Here is a 15,495-nt window from a genome sequence, read left to right as displayed (position 1 = left end):
GGTTTGCAAGTCAAAAAGTCCTTGTACTTGCATCCCATTCCATCATTCCTTCCTTCACGGTTATCTTGCCTAACTATCGGTGGGTTGGCTGGACCAACAGACCCACTGAAGTTTCCACCTTCTGAGTGCCCTTCATTTAATTCAGGCTCTTCCACACGAATCGACAGTTCTTCACGATTTTGTTGAAGCAACCGTCTAGTTTCATCCATCTGACGATCCAACATCGTCTGAATCATCAATTGCACACCAGCCATGGTTATTGGCTCAGGTGCTGCTGCTACGACAGGTATTGGCTCAATCACTGGTGGTTGATTCCTGTTTTCGTCAGCATTTCCAACTCCACTTCTTGTTCTCACCATTTTGATCTACACACCGAATAAGGTGAAATTAGATCCTCAATCATGATAGATATTCAGATCATCCTTATCACTCCGAAACGTTTATATGCTAGTTCTAATATCGTAGACGTACGCTTAGAATCCTACACACATAAGGTTTCTAGATCCGGTCGGCAACAGACCATAGATCCGAACAAATAATATCATATATGGCAACATATAGCATTTAGCACATAAAGGCATTTTAGGCAACTTTCCTAAAATAAACTAGTGCTCGTGTCTAAATCACAACAGACACACATCTCAAAACTTCACTTAGCATTCTAAGTTTAAGTCTAGAAATCCAACAAATTCCTAGTTCGCTTAAACTAATGCTCTGATACCAACTGTGACATCCCCAAAATCTCGGCCAGAAAAGACCGATTTTCATTTATGCTTTTAAATATTTTCAGAGTAAATCCTTTTGATTTGAAAGAGTTGCGGAATTTGTTCCCAAAAACAAAACATGATAAAACATTGTTTACCGAAGCATTTCATAAAAGAAATGTATTTTCATTATAATCAAAACTCGGGGTGTCATATTCCGATACAGACCAATAAGCATAAACGAATACATTACAAGTCATATAACAAATATAAACATATGCAGACTTGTAAACAAAACAACTTGATGGTTCATCCATCTCATGCCCTTCCGCCACTACCTGTAATACAATTTAAAACTGAGTGGGTCAGGCTTGGGAGCCTGGTGAGCATATAGGGTTTTCAACCCACAATAAATATCATATTTAATTTTCACCAACCAACAATAACCCAATTACCCATTCCCGTTATTCTCACTTTAATGTCCCTAAAACAACTAACATAAGGGACCTAGTCTAAGAATATTTCATCGGGGCGACAACACATGCTTCGGGGGTACCTCAGCAATATAAGTCAAATAAGGCAACCATGAGGGGGATGGAGTACAGCGAATGAACACCCAAGTTCATTAACACCTACAGGTGGCGAACCTGCTAATGTTTCCACAAGACTGTCTAGAATAGCCAGTGGTCGTCATCTAAACTCCGCTAGATGACTCAATCAAACAACAACGAGGCCTCTCATCTGTTTATTACACACCAACTGTCTACCCATGTTCTACCCAACATATTAGTAGATAAAAATATACATTTGTATACATAGTTTAAAGAAAACCTGTATAGCATGCTTTAATCAACACATATATCACAAAACAGATGAGGCACACACACACATAACTCATATTTCATAAAGAAATAAGCAGATCTGTAAGATAGAAGAGAGTGAATACTCATTCACACATAACACAACCAAATATATACACATAGCACGTATTTTATATATAATACTTCGTATTATTGTATTTGGAAAGAAAATAACTACACACTCACTTGATCAGAAGATGATCGGACAGCACTACGGCTTATAAAAGTAGTATTCCTCAGCAGATCTGGAAGATCTCCTCGAAAATCGAACTTCTCGCGGGCAGAGCTTCGACTCGGGAACCGCACTTCTCGGGATCTTCGGGATCTCGGGACTTGCCTCGGGGCTAGAGTATGATACCGGGGCTTCGGGGTGGCTTCGGGGGTAAAAATGCAGAGCTTCGACACGAAAATGAGAGGGAATTGGCAAAAATACCCGGAACCCTCGCATCCTATTTATAGGAGGCTGGAGCCTCGGAGTACGCGGGGCGTACTGCGTTACGCGGGGCGTACTGCCCAAAACGTCATTGCTTACGTATCCGAAGTGCTCGAGTGCGAGTGTCGACATCCCTCGGAGTACGCGGGGCGTACTCGAGTACGCGGGGCGTACCTCGGATCAGATCGGTGACTCCTTCGGATAATACTTCCGAATTTTGATTTAAAAATAAATACAAAATGATTAATAAACTTCGGAAATTCATAACTTCTTCATACGAACTCCGTTTTCGACGTTCTTTATATCCACGGAAAGGTGAGACCATGCTCTACGACTTTCGTTTAGACTCCGTCGGCTAATTTTGACTTTATTTTTATTAATTATTTTTAATAGGCCGCGACAGAAAAACTTCGTTATAAATTCATAACTTCTTCGTTTGACGTCCGTTCTTGCCTAACTTTTTATCGCTTCGATACCAACAACGAGACCTTCGATCCTCGTTTAGATTGCTTCGGCTAACAACCGCTCGATCTCAAATCGAGTAAAACAGGCTGTATACTGCTAAGCCGGAACTCCGATAAATCATAACTTCCTTATACGAAGTCAGATTTGGGCGTTCTATAAATATTCGGAAACCTCGTTTTAACTACTACAACATTATTCAAAGATATTAAGTTTATTTTACACTTAAATTTTGACGCTTATTTTTATTCTTAATTATTCAAACCACATAATTAAGCAATTAAGCACAAAACACACAATACTCAAATAATACAATCTTATTATTTCAAAACGGGTTACAAAGGTTAACCTAGACTATTACATTGCTAAAAATGGCAAGCCCGGAAACACAGGCGTTACAATTTAGGTGGACAACAATATTCATGGTCGTCGTCAGATGAATGGACCTTAAGATATAGTATCTAAGGAATTAGGATCAGATATAAATTTTAAGATTTTAAGTTCACCCTGTCTTGTAACAAATAGTATGTCCTAAATCTGTCATAATTTTTCGTGTTTAAGTGAACCACAATACCGACGATCGACCAGACAAAGATGTGAATATGAAAGGTACCGACAAGTGGATAAAGGCTGTCTAAAAACTTTGATCCCAAATCACTCTTAAAGTTAGATATCATTTTTATTTTTGTTAAATTTATCATAATTTCTTCTAATTTAAATATTAGGGAGAATTAAAAATTAAAAACAATGAAAATAAAAAAAAAATTCAAAAATCAAAGAAAAATCAGAAAAATTAAAAATCCAAAAATAGTTTTATTTTTTTTTATTTCTTGTTCAGAAAAATCAAAAATCCAAAAATATTTTTGTTTCTGTTTTAGTTTGTGTAACATCCCAAAATTCAAGACTAAAAATTTCATTCGATAAAACATTACGTTAAGCAAATTCATCGTTTTCAAACATAAACAAAGTGTTAGTTTCCAAAATACATATTCGTTATCAGAGTAAACATTCCCAGGCTGTCTAAGCTATGGTGTGTGCCATGCGATCATCCCGAGCTCCATCATCCGCTACCGGAGGTACCTGAAACCAAAACTAAAAACCGTAAGCACGAAGCTTAGTGAGTTCCCCACCCTACCACATACCATACATAACCACATACTGCACATACTGGGCCACGCCCGCTATCCTGGGCCTCGCCCCCTACCTCGGGCCTTGCCCGCTACAACGGCCCCGCCTGGCTTCGAGCCCCGCTCGGATACAGATTTGTTTCACGTAGGCCTCGCCTGTCACAGGGCCTCGCCCACTAACATATAATAGCACATAAACATCTCACATAAGCTAAACACATACTAACAGATCTTGTCCTAAGGCCTCGCCTATCTCTGGGCCCCGCCCCTATCCTGCTACTGATGAGTCATGGAACCCCGTCCATGTTCCTACTGGTAGTGAGATACGGGCCCAGCCCACTCTCACTCCCTTCCTGACTTGGGCCTCGTCCCTGCTCTGCTGCTACTGAGATGTGGAACACCATCCACACTCTGCTATTGGTGAGATACGGGACCTCGCCCACACTCACCTCCCTACCAGGCATATACAAGTATCACACAGACAACAAGTATAAACTATCACATAACCATTCCTTGGGCACCCGCCCGCTAACATTGGACCTAGTCTCGAATATCATACTAGCACATTGTACCTAGGGCTAACCCTCGGGTCTTCTACTCATATCTACATGGGCCGACATTGTGGCCGTAGACCCATTCACACAAAGGGAAGCTCACCTGATACTGCTGAACTGCTGCTGTTAATCCCTTTGACCGCTACCTGACCACTGACTCCGAACTGCTGCTCCACTAGCTCCCCGAGCTACCAATATCAACATAACACTTAGTCTAACTGACCTTCAAAGGTCAACCAAGTCAACTCTTGCCAAAGTCAAAGTCCTGGTCAAAGTCAACCTTCCAGGTCAACCCAACTCGTCGAGTCCACTTACTGACTCGCCGAGTCCCTATGCTCAAGGTTCTTCCAATCACGACTTGACTCGCCGAGTCAGCCCCTGACTCGCCGAGTCTACTGATTCCCGAATCCTGTCCTGTCCAACTCACTGAGTCCTTGCTCGACTCGCTGACTCGAGTCTTAACTCGAAGGGTTTGGGGACTACGCGACCTGACTCGCCGAGTCTAAGAACAGACTCGCCGAGCACACGACAATCTTCATCCAACTCGTCGAGTTGTTCATCCAACTCGCCAAGTTCATGCCTATCTTCATCCGACTCGACGAGCTGTTCATCCCACTCGTCGAGTTCCTCCTCATCTTCAAGCTACTCGCCGAGTCCACTCGAAGGACTCGCTGAGTCCACTCGAAGGACTCGCTGAGTCCACTCGAAGGACTCGCCGAGTCCATTAAGATCTACTTACATGCAGAGGACTTTCGAGTCATGCATGGACTCCAAACTGTAAATCTACCCTTCCCAAGCCTATTCCCCACGTAAAGTTGCAAACTTTATGTGCAAAGATGGAGATCTAAGCAAAATACACCATGAACTAGGGTTTAAGACCAAGAGGCTCTAAAATCCACCCAATGGCTGATACTTTACGGGATTCTAAACCAAAACAAGCATGGATCTGAGGTAGCAACCTCAGATCTGGACCTCAAGCTCGGAATTGATCTTAAACATGGCTTAAAAGCCCCAAAACTCATAACCAAAGAAGATCTAAAGGAGAGAACGAATTAATACCTTCAAATGCTTTGAAATGTTCCCCAAACTTCAGATCCAAGGCCACTCCTTGATGCTTCAAAGATTCCCACTTCTTCTTCTTCTAAATCACTCAAAAATGGCTAAGAGCTTGAATGAGCACAATGGAGGCTTAGGGTGCGGCGTTCTGGGTGTGAGAGACGGTAAATGAGCCCTAGGAAGAAGAATGAGGCGATTAAATAGGCTCCAAGCCCCGGATTTAGGGTTTTCCTCGCACAGACCAGACTCGCCGAGTCACCTTGGCCGACTTGCCGAGTCGGTCACTTACTCCTCGACTCGGATCCCGCTCGGACTCGCCGAGTCCCTCCTTGGACTCGCCGAGTCGACCCCTAAACTTAGGGTTTTCTTTCCTTTCTTGGCCTTCAAAACTTTGGGTGTTACAGTTTGTGCGCTAAGTTTTCTTTTAGTTTTGTTTTGTCTTGAAAAGTGATTTCAGGTATAGATAAGACTCATGGAGTTTGTGTTGAAGATTTCTGAGCCAAAGCCTCGTCCGTGAGCATCGAAGAATTCGCATTCGAAGGAGCAAGAAATGAAGATTATTCTTTCAACATTCAATCCTTCAACCCCAGAAGCAAGGTGAAGCTGAAATTGAAGAATATGTGACGGAATGCATTGAAGCCTCCTCAATCAGTCTGCTGCTATCTTTGTACCTGCTGAAGTGATCCAGAAGATTTGTTCTCTCTGATGTTCTCTCTGAAGATTCTCAAGCTGAAAGAGCTATCTTTCAAGAATCAGTTCGTCAAGCCTCCTCACCTGACGTGCATTCAAAGCCAAACTCCGAAGAAAAGCCCAACTGCTCAAGATGAAGTCATTCATTGAAGATAAATGTTGAAGCCAAAACTCCCAATGAAGATTATCAACAAAGCCAACTACTTTTTAGGGGGAGCTTGTTGGGTCATTTAAGAAAAGAAAAGAAAGCTATAAACCAAGGGGGAGATTGTTGGGTCAATATTATGGTTTATACTTTGCTTTTCTAGGAAATTGTATTTTTATGTAATATCTTATGTGTTTACGGTCAAGTTTACGGCCAGGGAGGTGTTTACGGCCGTAAACAGGTTTACGGCCGTAAACCCCGTTTACGGCCCATGTTTACCCGACCCATATTCTCATGTATATATAGGGGTGAGGGGTGTGAGGAAAATATTGATGAACCCTAGAGAGTTTACGACCAGAGAGATAGAAGAACTATTATGTGTTAGTGTGTGTGTGAATCTCTTGTATCTGGATCATCATTTCATTCATTAATACATTGAGATTCATCATCTACTTCTTCTCCTTCTCTTCTATTTGATCTGACATCATCCGTTTGATTGGGATTCCGCACCATCAAACGGATTTGATTGATACACGGGCAAATTAGGGACTTACAGTAGCGAAATGATGAAAAGTTAGGCGAGAACGGACGTCGGACGAAGAAGTTATGAATTTATAACGAAGTTTTCCTGTCCGGGCCTACTAAAAATAAATAATAAAAATAAAGTCAAAATTAGCCGATGGAGTCTAAACGAAAGTTGTAGAGCGTAGTCTCATCTACGCGTGGATATAAAGAATGTCGAAAACGGAGCTCGTATGCAAAAGTTACGCAATTTAGAAGTTTGACGAGTCAAATTACGCCGAGCGTAATTTGAGTACGCCCAACGTACTCAGAAGGGTGCAAGTTGCCTGACCAATACTCGAGTGCCACCAAATGACGCATGAAGTGACGTCGAATTACGCCCAGCGTAATCCCAGACCCAGCAGCCTATAAATAGAAACCGAGATCAGCCATTTTCTCTTGTTCAAACTCTTTCTTCTCTCTAGTTTTTGCCTCGATTTGCGTGCCAATCATATCTCGAAGCCCCGGTATCGTTCCCGAGCCCCGAAGCAAGATCCGAAGCCCCGAGGATCCCGAAGAGCGTTATTCCCGAGCCGAAGCTCTGCCCGCAAGGAGTCCGATTTTTGTGAAGATCTTCCAGATCTATCGAAGTATACTACTTCTGCAAGTCGTAGTGCTGTCTGATCATCTTCTTATCAAGTGAGTGTATAGTCACTTTCATCTTACACATAGATATGAAGTATTTTATAAAATACATGATATGTGTATATATTTTGTTGTTATATGTGTGAATGTATATTCACTTTCTTCTATCTCATAGATCTGATTTATTCTCTATGAAATACGTGTTATGTGTGTGTGCCTCATCTGTTTTGTGGAATATGTATCGATTAAACATGCTATATTGGTTTTAATCTATGTATAAAAATATATATTTTTATCTACTAATATGTTGGGTAGAACATGGGTAGATAGTTGACGTATGATAAACAGATGAGAGGCCTCGGTGTTGTTTTTGATTCAGTCATCTAGCGGAGTTTAGATGACGACCACAGACTTTTCTAGACAGTCCTGTGGAACACTAGCAGGTTCGCCATGAACTTGGGTGTTCATTCGCTGTACTCCATCCACCCCATGGTTGCCTTATTTGACATATATTACCGGGAAACCCCCGAATGCATGTGTTGTCGCCCCGATGAAATATTCTAAGACTAGGTCCCTTGTGTTAGTTGTTTCAGGGACGTAAAGTAAGAATAACGGGAATGAGTAATTGAGTTATTGTTGGTTGGTGGAATTAAATATAATTATTTATTGTGGGTCGAAAATCCTATATGCTCACCAGGCTCCCAAGCCTGACCCACTCAGTTTCTTTGTATTACAGGAAGTGGCGCGAGGGCATAAGATGGATAATCGTCAAGTTGTTTTGTTTACAAGTCTCTATATGTATATATTTGTTGAATGACTTGTAATGTTATCGTTTATGCTTTATGGTCTGTATCGGAACATGACATCCCGATTTTTTATTATGAAATGAAATTATATTTCTTCATGAAATGTTTTGATAAAAATCTATTTCATCATGTTTTGTTTTTGGGAACAAATTTTGCATCTCTTTTAAAATCAAAATGATTTACTCTGAAAATGTTTAAAAAACATAAATGAAACTGGTTTTTTCTGGCCGACATTTTGAAGATGTCACACCATACAATAGATGTAGTTATGGTGTGAATCTCTATTTACAATTGAATGAAAACCTATGATCCAAAATCATAGAAAAAACTCATGACAAGATATTGTTAAATAAACTCCATGAAGAAACCCCTATAATTTCAATTTTCGTGAACTTTTTAAGATTAAAAAATCCAAAAAAAAAAAGAAAAAGAAAACTCTTGTCGTGGACGCTCTCATTATAGGTATCCAATTATTTTGTATATTTATATTTTAAATATATTAAGACAAAATAGATAAACTGGCCATTTCTTTTTATTGTTTCTATTTGTTTCTATCATCTAAAAACATCCATCTTTTTTAATTAGCTGAAAACGACAAAAATAAATCACTTTTTTTTGGTAAATTTTATAGAGAAGCATCTCATCATACTCTTAAGCTAAAAACCTATTGATATTTAACGAAAGTATACAAAACTGCACAAATGGTATCTATGTTTAGTTAAAAATTACCACTTTGATTCAAAAAGTTTTGGACTAAAACTACTGGTCCAAACTTTTCATTTTGTTGCGAGTTTGTTCAGAATGTTTTCTTTTTTCAATTTTTTATAAAGTTTATCTCTAAATATTATTCAAAAAGAAACATTATGACATCATCTTAAACAATCAAGATCATTGATTGTATTTCGATCATAGATATTTCGATCATAGATTCCCCACCCTTAGATCACTGTGCAACATCACCTACCAAAGTTTTGGTAAAAAAAAAAAATTCCATCCATCATTACAATGTCTAAAGGTAACTTACAGTGTTATCTTTAATACTCGTTGAATTTTCATAATAGTTATTATATCAAATCTCATTAAATTAGCGGCTTAATTATACTATCATGGAATCTTTATTCAAGTTTTGTCATATTTAATTGATTATCATATTAATCATTCTAATTGATCTTATAGATAGTAAATTGTTTTTCATAAGTCAAATCATATCTCTGCAAAAAATAAACTTATAAGATGTGTTATCTTCTATTTTAAAATTTAATTTTAGAATACATTTCAATTTATTTACTTTCTCTTTTTCATCGTTATATATCTTCTATACATAATACATAATTTTAACATTTTTATTTTTCGATTTATGCAGGAACAATTGACATACTTCCTCTGCAGAAAAATAGAGTAAAAACTTCTCCAGCCTTATCATCGATGATCAATGGTATGTACTTCTATGCCTTATCATTTTCTATTTCACACTTTCAATTCCTATTATCAAATCTCTGCATACTTTCATGAACTCAAACCTCAATCTTCATATTAATCTAATTAGTTATTTTAATAGATCTGTTCCCAATAAAATTATTTACTTTGATTTTATTCGTTTTCCTCCTACTATTTAGTGTCTCTGTCAATGCTGTTATTATTTTTGTTTAACTTAAAACTTCTTAATTAAAAAGAATTTCAATTTCACACACTTTTGACTTTATGGAAATTCGATAATGCAACATTCGACACTATTCATGCAAAGGGCAAATCTGGAAAATATTTGTTTATCCCTTCATAGTAGGATATTTTTATTTTCTACAAATGAACATAATACCAATGTACTTCTGAACCATAAATACATTGTTATTATATTCTTATATTTGTATTGTTGTTCTAAATTATTGATTGTTATCAATTTGACATATTTGCCCATACAAAAGAATAGAATTGTACTTCTAAATCATAAATACATTGTTATTCTATTTTTTTTATATTGCTCTTTTAAATTATTGACTACTATCAAATTTTTATATTTGTATTGTTGTTCTAAATTATCGACTGCTATCAGTTTGGCATATTTGTCCCTACAAAAGAATAATAGTGTACTTATGAATCATAAATACAATGTTCTTCTGTTTTTTTTATTTATATTGCTCTTCTAAATTATTAACTGCTATCAGTTTGACACATTTGCTATTTACTTACTTCAATTTATTTTTTCTGCTTATTTTTTTATGTTTCTGTTAAATATGTGCAAATGTTCGTTTCCATTTAGTGATTACTACTTTTTTTTCTAATCAACACCTCACATTTGACCATTTACCATGACAAGTAATATTATTTTCTCATATTTTTATAATTGATTGGATTTCATGGAATAAAATGATGTAATAAGATGAAATATAATTTTTTGTATTTTAATAGTACGTGATGAATAAAAGAAAAAAAAAATAGGAGGCTAATGGAACTGTCATCTAAAAGTTTAGTCGATGAATATGTTATATAAGACATGAATATTTTTTTTTCTTTGTATTGTGCTATTAATATTTTTTTTTAAAATATATTTTCCCCATTTATGATACGAATTTTCATTTCAGAAAATAATTTATCCATACCCCTAATTGTCGAGTTATTCAAAACCTTACTGAATTACCTTTAACATCCCCATCTTATAACAACATACACCCGAATGTGCAATCCACATTAATTTCGTCAAGGTGCTTTCACAAATAACCAAGCAAGGTAAATTATTCTTAATTTTTTTATATTACATTTACCTCCACATCTTAAATCATGTAATGAGGCTTCAGGTTGGTTGTCTAACTAATGATTTGGATGAGACAAAAACATTTGCTAAATGAATTCTTAAAATTGGTGAAGGTAATATTGGTGGTCCTAATGATGATGAAGCTGAAGTCGAATTTATAAAAGACGTTATCGTTCGCTCTACAAGTGACCATATTCATTCAGTTGTATCGACCATTTATCCATATTTTGAAAACCATCTTGATGATCTATCATATTTTCACGATAAAGTAATTTTGGTCCCAACAAATGAATATGACTACATGTTAGGAATGATGATGAAGGGAACATTTATTTGAGTTTAGATTCTTTATGTGAGACAGAGTCAATAGATTGTTTTGGGGAATCAATTTACTCTCTTGATTTATTGAATGTTTTTAAGGCATATGAAATTCCCAACCATAAACTTACACTAAAAACAGGTGTTCCGGTCAGGTTGCTTCGTAATATCGACCAAACCAAAGGTTTATGCATTGATAACAGGTTACAAATTGTTAGGCTTGGAAAACATGCCATTAAGGCACAAATTATAGTTGGTAGATTGTTCAATGAGACTACTTATATACCTCGCATGAAATTAACTCTGTCTGATAAAAGAAGCCCCTTTTGTTTTCAGCGGTGACAATTCCCGTAGATATTTGTTTTGCTATGACCATTAACAAGAATCAAGGACAATCATTATCAACTATTGAATTGTATTTGCGTAGACCCGTCTTCACTCGTGGTCAATTATATGTAGCTGTTTCTCGCGTGATAAGTAAAAAACTTGAAGGACTTATATTTGACGAGGAAGGTTGTCCGGCTAATAAAAAAATGTTGTCTACAAAGAGGTTCTTCAATGATTATAGATATTAAGACATTTCATTTTATTTTTTAAGATTTAATATAATCAATAATGAGAAGTGTTTGTATTACACTTTATCATTTTTTTAATTATTGTGTCGGTTTATATGATTTTATATCTATTTTTTTATACGTTCCCCTGCGCTTTCTTCGGGTCATAGTCTAGTTTAGTAAAATAAATGAAAAAGAAAATGTAAACACCCTTCCCCACTCCTCCATCGTTATCTGCCTTTTTGATTTTGTAAACACCTACTTATAGTCATCGTCGGCCAAAGCACAACCACCACCGCCAGAAGCCGCTAGCGGTAGCACAACCCCCACCACCTGAAGCCGGGAAAAGGGAGACATAGATTAGAGCTAGAAAGTCGAGAAGATGAAGGGCTCCCCTTCTCTTTCTCCATCTATCGTTCGAAGCTTGGTGAACAGATCTGGGCAACATAGAAGACAAAGGGTGGCGGTTACGTAAGGAGGTCTCTAATGGGGAAAAGTGACATCATCTTCGTCGTTTTAGAGAGGAGGACGACGCCATTGTTTTCATCATATTAACAAATCTGGATACCACCTTCCTAAAACCTCGACGAAGACAAAGACAAGGGCGACAACGAATGATTCCATAGCTTGATGCCAAAACGGAAACGAGAAGGGCAACGACCTAGGGTTTTGACTAGAAGATTTTCAGATCGGAGACTTCGTCACAACTGCTGTCGAAGATTTGCACCTGTAAAGCTACCTATGTCATTGGAGATCTATTCATCTTTTACCATTCAACTTCATCGGGTTGGACCATGGCCAACGCTGCTAGTGATTAGGGTTTTCAGCAGATCCTCGGAGACACTAGGTTGGTTGTGACGAAGATGACATTGCTAGGGGTTTTGCGAAGATGTGCAACTCCGCTAAACATAAGGGTTTCTTGGAGGAAGAAGATCAGAGAGAAAGAGAGACATCCACAGATGGGAAGAAGATCAGGTGTTCTATTTTTTAGATGTAGTTATTCTTGTGGGTTTAAAACTCTGGTTGTTCTTGATTTTGAGGTTGCAAATCAGGAAAAATGTATTGCTTTATTTTTCAGACCTGGAAAAAATCTGTTTGAATTCATCTGATAGTGATGGTAGTTCTTCAGTTTCAATTTATGCTGTTGTGGTGTTGGTGGTGACCGACAATGGTGGTTGTTGGTAACCAATGATGATGACAGTAGTGACGATGGTGACTAACGATGGTGGGTGTGATGGTGATAGCATAACCGGTAGTGGTATGAGAGAGAGGGGGAAGGTAGGGTAAGGATAAAGGTAGTATTTTTTTTTTGTTTTATTTTTAATTATAAAAATTATAAAATATATTTAAATTGATAAAAAAACTGAAAAAACAAAAAGTAAAAGCAAAATCGTCATTATAAAAAGTTTAAAGCAAATTGGTCCAAATTTTTTTGGACCGAAGTGTTAATTTTCAGATAACCACAAGAACTACTTGTGGAGTTTTTAACCATAATGAGGTAGTTGAAAAAAAAAATTTACCATTTTAGTGTCATTTCAAAAATATTTACAAAAATGATATTTTTCTCATTTTCTTTACTTTTTAGTTTTTTATTTTTAATTTTAAATATCTTATTTTTTTCTCTTTTATTCACCTTTTTATTGATTATATATATATATATATATATATATATATATATATATATATATATATATATATATATATATATATATATATATAAATGTCAGCTTTTATTTTAGCTTTCTAACCTTTTTTTTACTGTTTTTTTTTAATAACAATTTTTTTAATCTTTTTTTTTTCTGTTTTTTTTTTCCTTTTTTTAAATATCTGTTTTTCTTATACAACCTTTTTACCATCAAAAATTAAAAATACAATATATTTTAAGGTGCAAAAACTCCAACATTCGCATACAATATTTTTAAGGTAAAAAAACAAACAAAACCTCAACATTGTTTGTTAAAAAAACACCACAAAATAAACTCAAACATTGTTTATTACAAAAAGAAAAAACATCACAATTAGTTTGAATTTGAACCGGAACAAATCATTACCAGTAAAAAAGAGGAAATAACCACAACAAATACCATAATTTTTTTTTTTTTTAAAGTACCTTGGCATAGACGAACATTGTTTTAGATTATGCCCCAGTTTCCTACAAATTCCACAAAGATTGACATTTTTTTTTTAATATCCATACCGAAAACGATGTTCATCTATGCTAAGGTAGTTTAAAAAAATATTTTTATGGTATTTGTTGTGGTATTTTTTTTTAAGGTAAAGATTTGTTACCGGTTCAAATTCAAGCTAATTGTGATGTTTTTTTCTTTTTGTAATAAATAATGTTGGAGTTTATTTTGTGGTGTTTTTTTTGTACTAAACTATGTTGAGGTTTTGTTTGTTTTTTTTACCTTAAAAATATTGTATGTAAATGTTGGAGTTTTTACACCTTAAAATATATTGTATTTTTAATTTTTTATGACGAAAATTTGATGATAAAAAGGCTGTATATGAAAAACATATATTAAAAAAAAACAGAAAAAAAAAGATTAAAAAAACTGTTATTTAAAAAAACAATAAAAAAAGTAAAAAAAAAAAAACTAAAATAAAAACTGTCATATTTATATATATATATATATATATATATATATATATATATATATATATATATATATATATATATATATATAAGAAAAAACACTAAAAGGTGGAATAAAAGAGAAAAAAAGATATTTAATAAAAAAAAACTGAAAAAGAAAACTAAAAAGTGAAGAAAATGAGAAAAATACAATTTTAGTAAATATTTTTTAAAGGACACTAAACTGATAAAAAAGATTTCAACTACCCTATTATGGTCAAAAACTCCTATTTGTGCAATTTTGTCATAAAGTCAATAACCAAAATACTCGGCAAAAGCAAATCATATGAATTAACGACATTTTTTAGGGATTGTAAGTTAAGCTTGGGGAGGGATATTGAAATGGTACACCTTGATTCACGCTTAACAATGGTAACGTGACAGTAGCAATTGGTTTAAAAGAATTGTGACTTGGAATGTTAATGTTGAAGTGTAACAGATGAAGGTTTTATATAATGATGGTTGGGCTATGGAAAGTATTTGGGTTAAGTCCAAGAGAAATTAAATATTTTTTTTATTTTTATTTTCCTGTATGTTTTTCTATCAATTTAAAATAATAATAAATATATTAAAATATGATTAATCTTATTTAAGTATAATATATGTTATTTTTTTTATATGGATAGAAAAATAACTAGAAAAAAAGATATAAAAAAATATTTAATTTCTCAAGAGACATTGTTTTTCCTTTTACTTTGGATAATCCTTATAACTATATTAATTTAAAAAGAATACAAATATATATCAATTCCATAATTCATTATCAAGAAAATCGGGACATTAGGTTGAATCACATGCGTATATGCCTCACCAATAGCATACCAACAACACTAAAGTTAAAAGTTTATTGTCACGAGGATGCTTCATATTTCAGCATTCAACTTTCTTTTCCTTTCTCTCTTTTATTCTCAAATATACAGCAATAAGTGCTTAAAACTTTAAATCATTTTAAATTAGAAAGGATATATATTTTAGCTATTATCTTAATCTCCAAACGAAATAAAAAAAATAAAGTAAAAATATTTAAAGAATATAACGAACGATCTCAATTTCATGTAGCTACTTTTAAAATTAAAATTACAATTATTAAACTTGGGGTTAACAAATTTTAAAATATTTGATACACTAGTTGAAAAACTGGTAGATAAAAATCTAGTTGCTAAGTTGGTAAAAACCGAAATATATAAAATGAAATAAAAGACATTTAAGATAATATGATGTTTATAAATTAATTTACGCAATGTTTTAAAAACCGA

The 15,495-nt window shown here is 34.9% G+C and overlaps 1 protein-coding gene across 1 annotated transcript; it reads left to right on the top strand.

The window, feature by feature from the left end:
* The first annotated feature begins 8,988 nt into the window (after nt 1-8,988).
* On the top strand, nt 8,989-11,963 carry LOC145095380 (uncharacterized). Its single transcript, XM_079033270.1, has 6 exons — nt 8,989-8,998; nt 9,347-9,418; nt 10,846-11,000; nt 11,153-11,306; nt 11,387-11,600; nt 11,873-11,963. The coding sequence occupies exons 1-6, from the start codon at nt 8,989-8,991 to the stop codon at nt 11,961-11,963; spliced, it is 696 nt and encodes a 231-aa protein (XP_078889396.1).
* The last annotated feature ends 3,532 nt before the right edge of the window (nt 11,964-15,495 follow it).

The sequence above is a fragment of the Lactuca serriola genome, chromosome 3 (assembly GCF_051521515.1).
Source record: "Lactuca serriola cultivar US96UC23 chromosome 3, Lser_US96UC23_V15, whole genome shotgun sequence".
Taxonomy (NCBI): domain Eukaryota; kingdom Viridiplantae; phylum Streptophyta; class Magnoliopsida; order Asterales; family Asteraceae; genus Lactuca; species Lactuca serriola.
Note: the sequence above shows the minus strand (reverse complement) of the source record. Positions and strands in the feature narration are given on the sequence as shown.

What these genes read in the sequence shown, in the direction of transcription:
- LOC145095380 (XM_079033270.1), top strand. An exon ending in CTTATCATCGATGATCAATG is followed by an intron (nt 9,419 to 10,845) that starts GTATGTACTTCT and finishes AAATTGGTGAAG; the next exon opens with GTAATATTGGTGGTCCTAAT. An exon ending in TATCATATTTTCACGATAAA is followed by an intron (nt 11,001 to 11,152) that starts GTAATTTTGGTC and finishes AATGTTTTTAAG; the next exon opens with GCATATGAAATTCCCAACCA.